The sequence below is a fragment of the Pseudophryne corroboree genome, chromosome 10 (genome assembly GCF_028390025.1).
Source record: "Pseudophryne corroboree isolate aPseCor3 chromosome 10, aPseCor3.hap2, whole genome shotgun sequence".
NCBI lineage: Eukaryota > Metazoa > Chordata > Amphibia > Anura > Myobatrachidae > Pseudophryne > Pseudophryne corroboree.
This window is the reverse complement of record NC_086453.1, coordinates 376,825,255-376,844,195: the sequence shown is the minus strand read 5'-3', so window position 1 is coordinate 376,844,195 and position 18,941 is coordinate 376,825,255. Positions and strand designations below refer to the sequence as shown.

Below are 18,941 nucleotides of genomic sequence, written 5' to 3'. Positions count from 1 at the left end.
TTCTAGTGAATGGATAGGCTGCACTCTTAGTGATGTCACTGGTTCCTAGTGACTGGATAGGCTGCACTCTCAGTGATGTCACTGGCTTCTAGTGACTGGATAGGCTGCACTCTTAGTGATGTCACTAGTTCCTAGTGACTGGATAGGCTGCACTCTCAGTGATGTCACTGGCTTCTAGTGACTGGATAGGCTGCACTCTCAGTGATGTCACTGGTTACTAGTGACAGGATAGGCTGCACCCTCAGTGATGTCACTGGCTTTTAGTGAATGGATAGGTTGCACAGTTGGTGAGGTCACTCTTCCCCAGTGAATGGATAGGCTGTACTCTCAGTGATGTCACTGGTTCCTAGTGACTGGATAGGCTGCATTGTGTGTGGGTTTCACTATGTGAGGGTGAAAGGTGTTCTTTTAGGAATTTCTGACCTAGGAGCTTAGGTAATAGCCAGTGAGATGCCGGCGAGTCTGCCTGTATTTTTAAAGCACAATCATTTAAATGAAAAAAATCAGGTTAGTATTGCCTCTTAAATGATTGGCGCTCTAATATATGGGCACACTAGTCAGAGCCTGGATCTCGCAGGGTAATGCATAAGTCTCCTAATGAACAAAAGGGGCATGGACCACAGTCTTTGTTAATTCTTTGAAACAACTATATTGTCTTGGGATATAAAGTAAACTGAATGGAGAATAATGCACAAAGGCTTATATTATAATATTCAGGCTGCTTAGAACGTTTCACACACTATCACTCATTTCTATTCAAAAGCAAAAAGTAGAATTGTATGAACAGCGCAAGAACATCGGTCTCGTCCCTTTTTCAGAAACAAGGGTGTGAATATGTAACTGCTAAGGGGCCCGGCTACCTAGTGGGCCCTGTCCCGGAGAAAAAAAAAAGTGCTTCAGATTACAAATGTAATATGGCTTCATAGGGAACATGTGCAGACACTGGGGAAGATTTCTCGAAGCTTGGAGAGAGATAGAGTAAAGTTGATGGAGATAAAGTAACAAGCCAACCAAACATTTATCAAACACATGCCTGTAACATGGCAGTTAGAAGCTGATTGGCTGGGACTTTCAGATCACAGGGGCCCATCCATGCAAAACAGCAGCAGGAAATCAGTGTTTGTGTATCTGGTGTTTATTCCCCTATAAAGTTCCTGGATTCATTGGTCTAAGTAGCAGGTGTCGCGTTTACATCTGCCGATTGCAATTCTCTCGCTGCTCAAGGCCAAACACACAGGTTCTTTATGAAACATTAAGCAACAACCGCACATGAACAATTATATTTTACTATTGCGCAGTCTCCATATTCTGACAAGAACGGAGACCATTGCAAAGGCGTCCACAGCGTAGCCACGTGTCGGCATTCAGCCGGCCACGCACCTCCATTTGCACCACGGCATGAAAATGTAATTTGTTTCTACTAATGACACAAGAGGTAATAAAGTGGTAGGAGGGTGGTAAAGTGGCAGGAGGGTGGATTTTGTGGTTTATGCTCCGTTACACTTAGAAAATTATTTCCGCCATTTTAGTGACTCATGTTTCCTATGAAAAAATATCAGTGATTTAAAATAAAATAAAAAAAATGGAACCCTTTATTTGTATAAAGTGAACAGAATGGAAGCCCCTTGTTGTACAGTTATTAGCCACATTAATAACAATGATCTACATTTACAAACAATGTGTATATATATATATATATATAGAACTTTGTTCACAGCGTGCTCTGGAACGGTCCCTGAGTCATTAATCTGTCATTTGCATTGTTCCGAGTTCAGACAGCAACGTGGGGACTTTTTCACATTGTAGGGACGGATGTGGAAGACTGGATTTGAGCTGAGCGTTGTTACGTATATCTGTAGTAGGCGTATACCATGAGGGGAGTAACCGCGCATTGTAAGTCTACGTAGCAAGCTTAGGTAGAGGCCTGGCGCTGTAGCCTCCCGGTCTCCCACTTGGCTCTGGAAATGGCGCCTCTTCTGGGCATGTGCGTCACTTCGAAACTGCTGAGGGTGCCTCGGATACGGAACCTCACAGGGAGACATCACTCTACCTCCCGACTCCCATCACCTCCGGCTGCATAGCATCCTCACACCCTGTACCTACCAGCTGGCACCCGTATGGATTCTATAAAGAGGACGGTAAGTCTTTATGGAGTTGGTTAGAAAGTATTGGCACCAATGAGGACGCAGAGCGGTGGGAGCTCAGTACTTCTACCAATCAGGCAGCACCATTCCTCTGCCGGCAGCCCCAGATGACGCTAACTAGTCCACATACTGGGTCCTACCTAAATAGGTTGTATCCACCGAGTACACAGAGCTTCCAGCCTCTTGTTCTTCAAAGATTGTAATCTGGAAAACACAACAACAAAGGGCGGGTAGCTGAGGATCAGAACGGCTCCTGGACAGCAGACAGAGACGTAACACGGACTTACTTCATTTGTGCCCGGCCATAACCAGGGGCCCGGCAGATAAAGGGTCTCTTGGGGTCCTATCTCCCAGTACCGGCCCAAGTTTCTTGAGTTCACAAACACCACCCCTTTCTTCCAGCCCTGCAACACATCACAAAGCAACGTTAGGAAAAGGGTGGAATGGATGGAAACTTTTATAGATGTTGTTTTCTGTACCCCACATAAGCGAGGCATGACAGCGGCGGGTACCAGCCAGCAGAAGCCCACCACCAGCACAAAGACTAAAATAGGACAGGGCAGGAAATGCTGCCATTCTTCCCGACTCTGATACGCCTGCCTTGCTCTGCTCTATTCTGACCTCGGCGTTGGATGTTGTCTGTTATCACGCTATTGGCTCATCCCTTACGTGTAGTGTGTGGTATTTTACATGTATGTGACCGCCTTTACTATATCTGTTGTTGATTCCCAGCCAGGTGGGTATCTGGCACTGTGCGTGGTGCTGGGTATCTGTATTCTGTGTATTACTCACTTTACTGGAGAATAATATCTCCGGTGTTTTATTGTAGACCTTGTGTTGTTAGGTGCCCTGTTATCACTTACTGTATATCGGTCACTACCCTCGCTGAAGTCCTGGGAGTACCGGTAAGAGAGTTGTGCTCTATGGATATAGAGAATGCTATAGATGAGGCTACTGAATACAGCTTCTGATTGAAATCAGAATTACTCAATTCAGCACATCATGCAATATACGGACTACGGTGCCCTAATTATGCATGGGTCACCTCCGTCCGCCCCAGCCTCTGCCCACCGCTCTGATTGCTGCTTGTGCCCACCGTCCCAGGTTATCACTGCAATACAGTAATTGCTCATCATTCACAAAGGAACTGTCCAGCACGGTTCCAGCAGGTATATCAGTGCTGTTCAGGTTACTCTGTTACCAAATTGCTTCAATATATTCGGGCCATGGGAGCTGAATAAGGGATATTTTGCAGCACTTTGGGGGCTTTGGTTATGCTGTAGTGATTACCTATACATCACTGATTTCTATTATACCTCCATTTGTTTATTATATTTGTTTTTATATTCATTTGCATGTAAGGTATTTTACACTGGCTTACTGTATACTTTCATGAATGGTCTACGGATACTATTTATACACCACCTACACGTGCCACTATCTGCGCCCCTGACGTTCTCAATATGGCGTGTTTTGTGGCTGGCCAGTCTCTCTCTGGATCATTGCAGACCAGCAGATGGCTGTTGGTCCCACTCTTTGCAGATGTTCTACTGACAGGTCCTCAGGGCTCTAAGCACGTACAGAGACTCTTGGCCTTCAGTGGATAAAGGGGGTCTTTCAGATCGGATTGCTGCTGTGCGGGCGATCAGATCTGAACTGCGCATGCGTACGCACCGCAATGCGTAGGCGCGACGGACGGCAGCAACGGGGACCGGCGCCCTGCAACGGGATTGTGCGTAGGATCTATTTGCACGCGTGTTCGCAAGGAGATTGACAGGAGGAGGTAACTGACTGTTTACTGGGAGTGTCCGGAAAAACGCAGGCGTGTCCAAGCGCTTTCAGGGCGGGTGTGTGACGTCCGCTCCGGCCCCGATCAATCTGACGTGATCGCACTGTAGGTGTGTCCTGGGCTGCGCAGAGACTGCACACAGTGGATTTTTGCAGCTCGGCGTACACATAGAATCGCACACTTGCACAGCGAATATACACTCCCCCTGTAGGTGGCGATTATCTGAACGCAGGACAGCACAATCCTCATAGGTCTGAATCACCCCCTATGCTCCTATTAGTGACAAAGTGATCCCCATGGAGTCAGACCAGAGGGGGTGCGAGGGGGGCAAGTGTACCGAAAACAACCCAGAGACTCTTTCTATTTTCGTCGGTATCTGTGTCACTCGTTTAAGATGATAAAGAATTGTATTGCTGCTACACAGCTTGCGGAAACAGCAGATGTCACATGCAGTAGCAGTGGCGCACAGAATGGAAGGAGCGTCAGATTCAAATGAAGTGCCTACCCAGCACAAGCCCTGTATACCCGGAGGCAGCAGTGTCCCCCCCTAGTGGCAGAAAGAGAAATGTCATTTTGTTCTCACAGTGCCGTGAAGGTTCCAACAGAGCGAGTTTGATATACCGAGAGAACGGTGATGTATCGGCTCCGACGCAGCGTGCAAATAGTTTCGACGTGGGAGAGTAAACACTACTTTGTTTGAAATCATTTGGCTCTATCTGTAAAACAATAAGCAGGAGTGACACCGGATTACACGGAGTGAACTCACCTTTTACTGGACAGTACGGTGGAACCTTGTGAAATATTCTTCTCTTTTCACGACAGACAATTCTAACTAGTGGTCTCACTATATTCTATTAAGCTATATAACATATGTATATTGTAATGAGCTGTAAGCCTCCTTTGCGGTATTTTTTTATTAATAAACTTGATATTTTTTAAAAGGGGCATTTTGCTAATTTGCAGTCATTCTATTCTCATTATATGGAGCGATTTACAGAATAAAAGTCTCCCGGTTCCAGGTCACCTGAACAGGAAGTCACCGCAGGACACAACTATTAGCTGGCTCCTTACGCGTTTCACAGTCTTGTGGCTCCATGTTGGCTGGATGCAGTCTGGTAAAAGCCTTCCAAGGCAGCAGCCTTAGGCCGCACTAATTTTGGGGGGGTGTAGGAAGCAGCATGCAAACATTCTAGAATAATACCAGATTCAATTCTATCCTGCAATCTAACAGTGGACGCAGTGTTGTCTGAATCACCTTCTCTGAGTAAGATGAAACCAGATCACAACGCATCTGACTCAGTTGGGGGAAATCACACTGTACTCCTCTATAGGTCCGATTAATGGGGCAGCCCCTTCAGTTGTCACAAGTGCTGTGAATGTATCAAGCCTCTCACAGACTATTGTATGGCATACGTTACTGCCAAAGTGCAAAGATCCATTTGTCATTCCACCAATACACCACAGCCACTTACATCACATCGACAGTGGAACCCTTTTGCTGGTGGCAGGGACTATTCAGTGAGTAATGGTGCATTCACTATACTTCTATACAATAAATGGGATTCACCTTCATGGTAAGGTAGGTGTCTTGGGGTGAAAAGCCCACGTGTAGAGCCCCCTGGTAAAACACTGGACCCATCGTCTCCTCGTTCAGTTCCGACCAGTGGACGGTGTTGAGACTAAGAGACAAGTGGAAGAGAGAAGGACAGAGAAAAGACGTGAGACCTTGTATATAACATCATACTGTGACATTGGTACATTCATACTGTATGTGTTATGGGGAAACTCACAAAAGCCTAGGTCAGATTGCCTAGGTGCATGAACTTGGGGGCAGATGTATTAACCCTGGAGAAGTGATAAACTAGTGATAAGTGCAAGGTGATAATGCACCAGCCAATCAGCTCCAATATGTAAATTTACAGTGAGGAGCTGATTGGCTGGTGCGTTATCATCTTGCACTTATCACTGGTTTATCACTTCTCCAGGCTTAATACATCTGCCCCTTGCTTTGTAGGATAAATGGCCTTATATCTTCTTTACTAAAACCATGGGGCCTGATGCAGCTGTGGTTGGAGGAGCTATGGACGCAGCACCGATAACACTAATATGGTGAGGCAGCAGCGGACGTCCCACCTCCTACTGCGTTACCGCTCCGTGCTGCGTCCTAGTACGCAATATCGGAGCAGCTGCGACCCCATCGGCCGGCTGCCTGACCCACGGGGCCGCACAAACCGGCTGTCGCATCTACTGCAAAAAGACCAGGAAATCTCTATCCACAAATGGACATCCTGGCCTCGTACCTCCCCAACAAAGGCGGCGACCCCTCTCCGCAACCAAACAGCATCAGACTGTCAATCACTGATAGTGATGCCGTCGTGCATCCAATGTCACAAGACCACTGTCTTCCATCGGAGTAGGATTCATAATCACCCAAACATTTGTATGGAAAGAAATGCTACAGATTACTATATGCCAAATACGCAAAGGGTCCAATACGGAGTCGCAGACAACACTGTATGCAGCCGCAGCTACCGTTTATTTCTCATTGCATCCTGTAAATGCTTTGCAGGCTGCACACACATATTCGTGAATGTTCCCTGTGGACGGGTTCTCCTGGGAGGCAACGGGCCAGCAACACTGAGCTCAGGCCAGAGGACCGTCTCACAAGTGTGTAGCCAGGGTTACTCTCTATAGTCCTGCACATGCATTGTGAATGCCAAATCCAGGCGGACAGCATCACCTAGCATCGGCCATGTGTGGGTGCTGGTAATGATGACGGTGTGAGGAAGACCGCGGAAATGCGATTGATTAAATGCGTCCACATCAGGACTTGCCTATAGGCGCAGCAGCATTCCACTCGCAGCGACCGGCCGGTGTTGCGATCACATTAGGGAGGACTAAGAACCAGACCCAAAGTTCGTAGAGTCAGAACATCTACAAGTTACCGTGTTGACTGTAACACACGGCATCTGTACTTTACTAATGGTCAAAATGAGAACTTCAGGCTTTGGCCAAAGGTGACCCAAGTAATCTCTAGACCAAAAGGGAAGCACAATGGGGGTAATTCCAAGTTGATCGCAGCAGGATTTTTGTTAGCAATTGGGCAAAACCATGTACACTGCAGGGGAGGCAGATATAACATGTGCAGAGATTTAGATTTGGGTGGGGTGTGTTCAATCTGCAATCTAATTTGCAGTGTAAAAATAAAGCAGCCAGTATTTACCCTGCACAGAAATAAAATAACCCACCCAAATCCAACTCTCTCTGCACATGTTATATCTGCCTCCCCTGCACTGCACATGGTTTTGCCCAATTGCTATCAAAAATCCTGCTGCGATCAACTTGGAATTACCCCCAATGTGTTTTATATATTATAAAGGGAGTACTCACTAAAGAGCCACAAAAGGGCGCTGGAAAAAAAACGTCATTACCCTTTTATCAGACATATCTCTGGCCAAACGTCACACAACGTTAAGTGTGAGCTTTTTCAGGGCCCTGGTGGTCAAATTGCTAATGTCTATGTGTCCTCCGGAAACGCAACATCTGCCCCTAGCTGACACTGATCGGTCTCAGACTACCAATTTCAGACCAAAATCCCAGATCCAATCCGGGATCATCAACACAGTTTCAAGTCGTGTTAAAACCAGTTTCTGACCCTTTGACACCAATGCAGGGACCTGGGATTTAGGTCTGATAATGCTGGGGCAGGCCAGTTAATGTCCCCCCCCCCCTCCTTCACACCGCAGCCTACCTGGATCAGTCCCGGGAATAATCCTGGTTGCGACCAGAGTGGAGATTGCGGGCCACACAACCTGGGCCGACCTTTCCACACAGACAGAACCTGGGTTGCCTCTGTAATATCCTGGGGTTGAGGTGCGGTGTGAAAGGGGTATACGAGCACCAAGTCTCACCTGTTTATGAAGGTCGAATTCATATCCAGACTGTAGATCTTAAAATTCCTCAGCGCAACATCTCTCAGAAACACGTCGCCAACAAGACCTGAGCAGAGACACGAGGGGAGCCATGAAACCGTAACACGGAAAAGCCGATTACTACTTTTATGTACTTGGAGACAGTGACGGTGAATGCACAGTAAGACAGTTCAGCGTTATTTATATGGCGATAACATTGTAAGGATTGTAGTCCATAGGTAAATGAGGGGACACTCTGAAGGCAGCGTTAGACATTAGTGAATATGAAAATGGTAGGAGGGGGACACTTTGTGCTGGTCGTTCGCGCCGCACACCTAACCACACTCTTTGTTTATGGAGGAGTCTCCTGTTAGACCAAGATGCCCGCTGATTGGTAGAAATAGCGTTTAGCATAGCGCATTTAGTGCGCTTTATAAATGAGGCCCACCGGGACCAAACACTATGAAATCAAAAGTTCCCGCACCGTAATATTCCTGTTGTAGATTATAAATTATTATTTTGAACAAAGGGGGATATGTAGCCGGGTGTAGGGACTGATTATAGTAGAAATATGACAGTGGGCGGAGAATAACTCTCCTTTACAGCACATGACTGTATTCCCACTAAAAGACCACTTACAAACGACATGACCTGGCTTAGGCAAAGTTTCTTAGAGCACACAGGAAAACAGGCGCCTATGGGTAAGCCAGTAACTCATACGCTATCATAGGCGGTGATTCCTGGCGTAACAACATATGCAGAGAAAGACAGAGAGGTCAGAGACACAAATGAAAGGGGATCTCTATGTCCTATTAAGTGTGAAATGTAACTAAATTATAACTTTTAATACATTGAAAAATGAAAAGGAAACCTCCAATACATATAACATAGTTACATGTTACGCTTACTAGGACACGCAGGGTCCTTTAATTTGGGGCTTTAAACTCTCCCTTGTAATGTACACTGGGTCTCACTAGCTGCTGTTGAACTACACACAGGGGGTCATTCCGAGTTGTTCGCTCGCAAGCTGCTTTTAGCAGCTTTGCACACGCTAAGCCGCCGCCTACTGGGAGTGAATCTTTTAATTTCTTAGCAGTTTCTGAGTAGCTCCAGACTTACTCCTACACTGCGATCAGTTCAGTCAGTTTCGTTCCAGGTTTGACGTCACAAACACACCCAGCGTTCGCCCAGACACTCCTCCGTTTCTCCAGCCACTCCTGCGTTTTTCCCAGAAACGGTAGCGTTTTTTCGCACACACCCATAAAACGGCCTGTTTCCGCCCAGAAACACCCACTTCCTGTCAATCACATTACGATCACCAGAACGAAGAAAAAACCTTGTAATGCCGTGAGTAAAATACCTAACTGCATAGCAAATTTACTTGGCGCAGTCGCACTGCGGGCATTGCGCATGCGCATTAGCGACTAATCGCTCCGTTGCGAGAAAAAAATACAGAGCGAACAACTCGGAATGACCCCCACTGTACAAGCACATACTGCAAGCCTTGCGGTATGCTGGGCCTTTTAGTTCCACAACAGCTGTAGAAACGCCAGTTTTCTACCATCGCCAATATAAACTGGAAGCTGTGCTACTGTAGCTGCAATGAAGGGAATAACACACTCAGGACATTTCCTCTATACTCTAGAAGTCCATAGATACCTTTACGTTGCTCGTTTATTCTGTTTCCATAGTTAACCCGTCCGCAGTTCTCTACTAATATGCGCAGTTTTCTATATCCCTTTGAAAAGAAAACAGTTATTTAATAACATTTCTGTGTACAGACACCAGTGATAACTTGTAGCCCACAGTAAGTATGATATGTCTGCACCACAACAGTAAAATCCAACATGACAGGTTGCTATGGGAAACAGCACACTGCAGTTCCATTGCTACCTGCACACACAGACCAATAAGAGCCCAAGCAGTAAGAGACGATCAACTCGGAATGACCCCCCCCCCCCCCCCCCCCCCCCCCCATGTGCACTGCAGGTGGGGCAGATGTAACGTGCAGAGAGAGTTAGATTTGGGTTGGGTGTGTTCAAACTGAAATATAAATTGCAGTGTAAAAATAAAGCAGCCAGTATTTACCCTGCACAGAAACAAAATAACCCACCCGAATCTAACTCTCTCTGCACGTTATATCTGCCCCACCTGCAGTGCACATGGGCCCTCATTCCGAGTTGTTCGCTCGCTGCTAATTTTAGCAGAATTGCTAATAGGCTAAAATCTGGCAGTTCTGCGCATGCGTATGCATTTCAGGGCGCACGCGCTAAGCAAATTTACACAAAACTATGCTATTTTACTCACAGGCGAACTAAGCTTTTCAATCGCTCTGCTGATTGACAGCAAGTGGGTGTTTCTGGGCGGAAACTCGCCGTTTTCAGGGAGTGTGCTAAAAACGCAGGCGTGCCAGGTAAAAACGCAGGAGTGGCTGGAGAAACGGAGGAGTGGCTGGTCGGACGCAGGGCGTGTTTGTGACGTCAAACCGGGAACTAAACGGACTGAGGTGATCGCAATCTAGGAGTAGGTCTGGAGCTACTCAGAAACTGCAAGGAAATTGCATTCGTTAGCAATTCTGCTAATATTAGAAGAATTGCTAATCTTTCGTTACCAATTACTAATCTTTCGTTAGCAATTCTGCTATGCTAAGATACACTCCCAGAGGGCGGCGGCTTTGTGTTTGCATTTCTGCTAAAAGTAGCTAGCGAGCGAACAACTCGGAATGAGGGCCATGGTTTTGCCCAACTGCTAACAAATTTGCTGCTAGGATCAGGTCTGAATTACCCCCTATGTATCTGTCAGAAGATTAAGTGCAGGCATTGCACTGTAAGGAGGTTACTTGTTACTTACCGGAACCTCGGGAACGTTCAGCTCCTGGTTTTTATAATCCACAAACCCGACAGGCTGGCTGCTAACAAACACCTGCAAGACAGAGGTTTCCGATAATCATTTGATTTCTCTGCATAACCGTGGCCGGCACAGTGCAATGTACACACTGATTGTACCGTTCATCGCACAAATGCACAAAGGATTGCTGCTCCGTGGTGTAACTATTGCCTGATCTACCCACAAGGACAAGATTAGCCCAGAACTGGACGGAAAACGTTGCTACACCATGTAAAAGAGTGCGGTGGAGGTTCCGGAGCAGATTTATTCATTAAGTTATTTATATAGTGTTCAGAACAAACAGTCATAGAACAAGACTTTGTAATAGCAGACAGACCTAGAGGTCAGAGGGCCCTGCTCGCAGGCTTACAATCTATAGGGAAATAGGTGTGTGATACACAAGGGTAGCTGCTACCGAGTGCATATTGGCCCAGCCAGGCTGCAGGGGATCTTGGGGGACTGTATGACACAGTCACACAGCAATGTAAGCCTGGGGTCAGGAGGATGGGACAGTGGAGAGAACATATGTGAGGTCTGTGTGACGGTACAGATGGGATAACTTATGAAGGTTATGTGGGTGGCTCTGGGATAAGCTGTCTGAAGAGGGGGGGTTCTCATGGAACGCTGGAAGGTTTGGAAACTAGAGTCTTACTGTGCGTGGTGGGAGGGCATTCCACAGAGTGGGTGCAGCCCGAATACAGTCCTGCCGCTGTGACTGGGAGCAGGTAATGCATGTGGGTGAGTGATGCAGAGCGGAGGGGGGCGAGCTGGGAGATATTATGAGATAAGTGAGATGTACTGCATGTGGGTGTAGTGTTGTTCATGGCTTTGTATGTTAGCAAAATTATTTTATATTAGATTGTAAAGGAAACAGGCAGCCGGTGTGAGGAGTGACGGGGAAAAGCAGCAGAATCGGTTATGTGAGGAAGATCGGTCTGACCGCTGCATATACCATAGACTGTACGGGGAAAGCCTGCTGTGGGTGAGAGCAGTAAGTGGCCATGCGGGAAATAATGAGGGCACGAGTTACAGCGTCTGCAGTGTCCTGTGTGCAATATGAGGGGAACAAAGGACAGTTCTGACTCAAGGATGAGGTAGGCGCACATGTTACCCTATATAGGGTCCCAGCAATGGATGTTACACCCCTGCTGGTGCTAATGGAGAATACAACGTTATAGGCCGATTACACTGCGGGACAGGGACAGAATATGAAATAGGAGGAAACGTCCTCATACATTACAGGTAGAGCTGTGACTGATGAGATCGGGACACGGCCGGAGTAAAATAGGTCATTTTATTACACTATACGTTGGTGGGGAAACAGCGCACCCCATAATCTTGTGCTTTACACAGAAATGTTACAGTACACAGTACAGTCTATGGTGGTAATGGCACACAGGAGATTACATTACAATCAGCTGGTGTATGCTGCATGATGCCATAAATTGTTCCACGTATAGTGTCAGCGCTTTCTGAGCTAATGTCTCCTAATCACATTTAGTAAAATAATCCTGTGCTGCCCCCGGGAGGGCAATCACTCACTTAGAGAACCTGAGAAACCCGCTGCAACCGTGTCTGCACAGGGTAATGGTTACACTTACTGTATATTCTATGTATTATCTCACCGCACGGATTCCCTATTCCTACTAGATGTACTATAAGCCTGCGTCCAGCCAGTGTAATGTAATATTATAGGGGAGGGGGGGTGCATGCCGAATACTTGCAGCAATTACTGGCGTGTAGCTGAGAACCGCTCTCCTGAGAGCGCAGGACGGGGTGGTGAATGCGATTAGGGTGATAGTGCCTCAGGGAGGAAGTGACAGCGGTGTATCATTGTCAGGGGATTAGCGGTATATTCATGGCTTAGGAGGAAATGCATTTTCCATATTTGTAGACACAACTGAAGCCAAAGGGAACTGAACGCGAATAACATTTGGGTAAATGGAAAATGTAACCCTATGTATGATATTACGGCACGCTATAATAACACTGGTCTAGCGCTATAATGGCGTACTCGGGTGTAACGTAATACCCTGTGTGGCGGACACGCTGCTACTTATATCCTCTCTGTGTACATTTATACAAATAGATTTCAGTAACAATAAAGAACAATGAGGGTGGTGCAGAAATGTATACAAGTGCTTTTACGGAACTTGTGTTGGCTCTGCGCGCAGTAGGGGCGCTGCACAGCTGTGCGCATTTCAAGGGCATCTACGCTTGCCATCGATGGGGAGTGACTTTGTGTTCTTGCATAGGCGAAGCTCCAAGAGGGTGTGGCGACACAATGGCGGCCTGCGCACAGAAGGACCGGCCAATCATTTGCACCAAACAAGTGCGCGCGGATGATGGCGGGCAGCAACCCTAGCATACGGATAGGGGGCGGGTGCATCACAAAGATGCGCAGAAATCCGCGTACGGACAAAGAAGCATTTATTTCCACGCACCCAATGCAGGAGCTAGCGACGCCCATTCGCGTTTAATGTGGCATCAGGCCAATGCAGCGCAGTCATTCAATCCTCACCTGAGCGCGGTCACGGACGTTCCCTTTCGTTTGGAACTTTCCTCCCCCGTATATAACCGTCTCATATAAGGTGTACCCATAGGACTGGCCGTTCCCCTCATTCACAGGCAGATTCTCCATGTTCACCGGAAGCTCAGATCTGAACGGCTGCAGGGAAATGAGGAGACATCAGAGCGTTACAGAGGGCGCTGAGGAACAATCCCATCTTGTAGCCTTATTAATGCACATTCCCTCACCCTCGCCAGGCTTATAACGTACTACTTACCAGCCCGTCAAAATGACGGATCAACATAACATTAATGCCAGTGCAGGCGGCTGTGTGCACCCAAACGGTGCAACAATTGAATTGCTCCGTCAGGGGACCATCTAGTGGCCGCCTGCACACAAAACACTTGAATGCCCCCCATAGAGGTGAGGAGCAGCGTTAGCTTTTTATTATATAGGATGCTCAGTATGATGCAGTGAGTCACTACAGCTTAATGTATAGTTTTATTTGAAGGTAATAACCGGGGGAGGGCGGGGGAGAGTTGGTACCATTAGAGATGACAGAATCTGATTCGTAGGATGTGTGACCTGTTCAGCTTCCTATTGGCCTATGGGGTCACGCCCCCATGTGGCAGACCTATAAGCAGGTGAGTATGTCTGGGGATAACTGCCTCAGTGTGCAACTCCCAGGGTCTGTCCAGCAGGATCATCCGCCTGTGCCCCATTACCAGAGAGGTATGGGGGGTCATTCCGAGTTGTTCGCTCGTTGCCGATTTTCGCTATGCTGCGATTTGTTGCTAATTGCGCATGCGCAAGGCACGCAGGGCGCATGCGCTTAGTTATTTAACTAAAAACTTAGTAGATTTGCTGTGGATCCTGCGGCGCTTTTCAGTCACTCTGCTGATCGGTGAATGATTGACAGGAAAGGGGCGTTTCTGGGAGGTAACTGAGCGTTTTCCGGGAGTGTGCTAAAAAACGCAGGCGTGTCAGGGAAAAACGCGGGAGTGGCTGGAGAAACGGGGGAGTGGCTGGCCGAACGCAGGGCGTGTGTGTGACGTCAAACCAGGAACTAAACGGACTGAGGTGATCGCAATCTAGGAGTAGGTCTGGAGCTACTCAGAAACTGCAAAGAATTATTTAGTAGCAATTCTGCTAATCTTTCGTTCGCTATTCTGCTAAAATAAGATACACTCCCAGAGGGCGGCGGCTTAGCGTGTGCAATGCTGCTAAAAGCAGCTAGCGAGCGAACAACTCGGAATGAGGGCCATAATGCAGACAGTGCGGAAGTCCAGGGTGACTTATAATATCCGTTATAATGTACATGCAATAGTGTGTTATTCTGTATAATGCACAGGATTGCCTAATGACTACTACCTATTACTACCGGGTTATTTACATTGGGTATGTAAAAATGCACCTGTTGCCTACAAAATGATAGAGGAAATCCTACATGAATGGCCCTGCAGCCTATCAAGTGTCAATCACTGAGGCACGAGGCACTGTATGCCTCCTCTGTCAGTGATAGCGCTAATTCTTAGTGACTCATTAGGCTGCCTTCTCATTAATTCGGATGTTGCAGTGGGGGGTCCAGCTGCCGTTACACCTCTGCACATGTTACTCATCCTCTTACCTCTCCCGTCAGCTCCAGAACATCCCAAAGGGACAGGCAGCGTTTCAGCTCCACAGCACCATAGGCGGCCTTCGGAAGCAGGGCGGGAACAGGAGGCAGCGGCAGGACTGGAAGCACAAGAGAGTGGGCCAGAGGCAGTGTAAGCAGCCCATCTGTCTGATGATCACACACACAAAGCTACAACGCCGCCGGGGGATGGAAAAGGCGACTGCTTGCAGCACGGGTACAGGGCACTGGAGAGCGGAGAGGGGCGGGCAGAGCTACGGGCAGGTATACCGGTCACCGATGGTATGGACACACTTACCGTGCTGAATGCTGAACAGCTCTCGCAGCACGGGTACAGGGCACTGGGGAGCGGAGAGGGGCGGGCAGAGCTACAGGCAGGTATACCGGTCACCGATGGTACGGACACACTTACCGTGCTGAATGCTGAACAGCTCTCGCAGCACGGGTACAGGGCACTGGAGTGCGGAGGGGTCGGGCAGAGCTACGGGCAGGTATACCGGTCACCGATGGTACGGACACACTTACCGTGCTGAATGCTGAACCGCTTTCGCAGCACGGGTACAGGGCACTGGAGAGCGGAGAGGGGCGGGCAGAGCTAAGGGCAGGTATACCTGTCACCGATGGTACGGAACACACACTTACCGTGCTGAATGCTGAACCGCTCTCGCAGCACGGGTACAGGGCACTGGGGAGCGGAGAGGGGCGGGCAGAGCTACAGGCAGGTATACCGGTCACCGATGGTACGGAACACACACTTACCGTGCTGAATGCTGAACCGCTCTCGCAGCACGGGTACAGGGCACTGGGGAGCGGAGAGGGGCGGGCAGAGCTACAGGCAGGTATACCGGTCACCGATGGTACGGACACACTTACCGCGCTGAATGCTGAACCGCTTTCGCAGCACGGGTACAGGGCACTGGGGAGCGGAGAGGGGCGGGCAGAGCTACAGGCAGGTATACCGGTCACCGATGGTACAGACACACTTACCGTGCTGAATGCTGAACCGCTCTCGCAGCACGGGTACAGGGCACTGGGGAGCGGAGAGGGGCGGGCAGAGCTACAGGCAGGTATACCGGTCACCGATGGTACAGACACACTTACCGTGCTGAATGCTGAACAGCTCTCGCAACACGGGTACAGGGCACTGGGGAGCGGAGAGGGGCGGGCAGAGCTACAGGCAGGTATACCGGTCACCGATGGTACGGACACACTTACCGTGCTGAATGCTGAACAGCTCTCGCAACACGGGTACAGGGCACTGGGGAGCGGAGAGGGGCGGGCAGAGCTACAGGCAGGTATACTGGTCACCGATGGTACAGACACACTTACCGTGCTGAATGCTGAACCGCTCTCGCAGCACGGGTACAGGGCACTGGGGAGCGGAGAGGGGCGGGCAGAGCTACAGGCAGGTATACCGGTCACCGATGGTACAGACACACTTACCGTGCTGAATGCTGAACAGCTCTCGCAGCACGGGTACAGGGCACTGGGGAGCGGAGAGAGGCGGGCAGAGCTACAGGCAGGTATACCGGTCACCGATGGTACAGACACACTTACCGTGCTGAATGCTGAACAGCTCTCGCAACACGGGTACAGGGCACTGGGGAGCGGAGAGGGGCGGGCAGAGTTACAGGCAGGTATACCGGTCACCGATGGTACGGACACACTTACCGCGCTGAATGCTGAACCGCTTTCGCAGCACGGGTACAGGGCACTGGGGAGCGGAGAGGGGCGGGCAGAGCTACAGGCAGGTATACTGGTCACCGATGGTACAGACACACTTACCGTGCTGAATGCTAAACAGCTCTCGAAACACGGGTACAGGGCACTGGGGAGCGGAGAGGGGCGGGGAAGAGCTACAGGCAGGTATACCGGTCACCGATGGTACGGACACACTTACCGTGCTGAATGCTGAACAGCTCTCGCAGCACGGGTACAGGGCACTGGAGTGCGGAGAGGGGCGGGCAGAGCTACGGGCAGGTATACCGGTCACCGATGGTACGGACACACTTACCGTGCTGCTTGGTGAACAGCTCTCGCAGTTTGAAGTATTTGGAGGTGTAATCGCCGGCCTCAGTCAGTGGCGCATCGTAATCTGAACAGGCAGAAATATCTTGTTTTATATATATATTACGCCACCACCGGCGCTACCCTCACAGTGACTCCCCTTGCAGCACCACGGTCACGGAAAGCACCAGAACTCACCGTAACTAGTGACGTCCGATCGATACTCGTGGAAGTGCAGTGCTCCGCTCATAAACCCGAAGTTGGTGCCACCGTGGAACATGTACAGATTGATAGAGGCGCCTTTCGCTACCACTTCGGAGACGGTGGAAACCATTTCTGATCAGACATAAAAGGAAAGTGACTGAGCGACCTGTAACTGCACATATGGCCCATCCCGGGCGGGTGGCGGGAAGTAATTACTCACGGTCAACGTCAAACACGTGGTGATCCCCGCCCCAGTGGTCAAACCACCCAGTCCAGTACTCCATCACCATCACCGGCTTGTTACCCTGCAGGGGCACAGAGCGATCATTACTGCGATGTATCAGTGTATGCCTGCAGAACCTTCTATTATTCATTTACTCAGAGAAAACAATTCATTCTTATTATTTATATAGCACTAAATTATGCAGCACTGTGTATTTGTCATTCACATCAGTCCCTGTCCCCCCGGAGCTTACACTCTAAACTCCCTAATGCATATGAACGGAGTGTTGGGTTGTGAGAGGAGCACCCAGAGGAAACCCACAGGGAGAACATACAAACTGCATTCACACACTGCCCTGGTGGGGAACAGAACGCATGACCTTAGTACTGGGCGGCAGCAATGCTAACCAATGTGCCACTCTGCTGCCCTATTGATTATTCATTTGATATGGAGAAAAATATCAATTCAGAACAGGTTTGACATTCCCTTTTTTTTTTTCAAGAATAAAGCCGGGTACACAGTAGACGACGTATATATCCAGCCGATCCGATGGGCGACGGGACCCTGTGTCAGCAAGTGCATACACAACTGCCGACGCAGGGGGCGACGAAGTGTCTTGAAATGCCATACTGCATCTTGGAGCATGGCATCGCTAGAAATGTCTTCTGTCGGCCATGCAGCAGCGCTAAGCAGAAGACATCGCTAACAATGGCGGGGGTGCGCATATAGTGCATACACACTGCGCCGAAGTGAATGATATCTCGGTCCAATCTACCGGATCAGACGACATATGGCCTAACTCCTGCGGCTGGCCGGGAGAACCTCTTCGCTGACCGGGTCGCAGCGGCTGCGTGTGACGTCACGCAGCCACCGCGGCCCGTCCCCTCAATGGTCCGGCCGTGCCTGCGTTGGCCGGACCGCACCCCCTAAACGGCGGTATAACGCCGCCATCAAGCCCCCTCCCACCTCTGCCTGTCAATCAGACAGAGACGATCGCTAGCAATGACGGCCTTCGCCCGTCTGGTTTGCACCGGCGCACTGCGGCATCGGCGCATGCGCAATTCCGACCCGATCGCTGCGATAAACTGCAGTGAGCGATCGGGTCAGAATGACCCCCTAGGTTTTGGGATCCACAAAATTACAGTAAGTATAACGTTACGTGTGTAATGGTCTCTGTGTCATTCTAATTCCCCGCCAGGCCAGAGCAGGTAGACCACTGCTTCCCCTCATGGCCATTAGACTGCGCCTCATATCAGTCATAGGGGGGTATTCAATTAGTCCCGTTTTTTCGACTGGTTGAAAAAACGGCACTAATCCGACCACAGTGTATTCAATAGCGGCCCGTTTTCGCCCGTTTTTTAATCCATTTTTACCCATACCTTTTCCCTTTTTGTTTGTCGAATCGGCATGGGCGAAAACAAACCCCAAAAACTTGCAAAATTCGACAAAACACGTGTATCAGCGTTGAATTCGCCGATACACGTGGTTTTCGCCAGTACCGGATTTTTTGACCACTCGAAAAATCGACACGGGCATTGAATAGGACGAATAGAAACGGACGAAAAAAGGGGATTTTTGTTACTTACCGTAAAATCTCTTTCTCTGATTCCATCTGGGGGACGCTGCGCACTTACT

General features: G+C 49.1%; 1 protein-coding gene across 2 annotated transcripts in view; it reads right to left on the bottom strand.

Moving 5' to 3' along the window:
- Nucleotides 1-1,569: 1,569 nt before the first annotated feature.
- GLB1L2 (galactosidase beta 1 like 2) overlaps nucleotides 1,570-18,941 on the bottom strand; it is a 127,561-nt gene continuing 110,189 nt past the window's right edge. For both annotated transcript variants that reach the window (XM_063943801.1, XM_063943802.1), the window contains 11 exons: nucleotides 17,304-17,388; nucleotides 17,078-17,215; nucleotides 16,887-16,967; nucleotides 14,867-14,973; nucleotides 13,252-13,398; nucleotides 10,695-10,766; nucleotides 9,504-9,582; nucleotides 7,845-7,932; nucleotides 5,501-5,612; nucleotides 2,432-2,548; nucleotides 1,570-2,348 (listed from right to left, as the gene is read on the bottom strand). In XM_063943801.1, coding sequence (XP_063799871.1) covers nucleotides 2,262-2,348; nucleotides 2,432-2,548; nucleotides 5,501-5,612; nucleotides 7,845-7,932; nucleotides 9,504-9,582; nucleotides 10,695-10,766; nucleotides 13,252-13,398; nucleotides 14,867-14,973; nucleotides 16,887-16,967; nucleotides 17,078-17,215; nucleotides 17,304-17,388 — 1,113 coding nt within the window. In that variant the 3' untranslated portion in view covers nucleotides 1,570-2,261. The remainder of the gene's footprint in view (nucleotides 2,349-2,431; nucleotides 2,549-5,500; nucleotides 5,613-7,844; nucleotides 7,933-9,503; nucleotides 9,583-10,694; nucleotides 10,767-13,251; nucleotides 13,399-14,866; nucleotides 14,974-16,886; nucleotides 16,968-17,077; nucleotides 17,216-17,303; nucleotides 17,389-18,941) is intronic.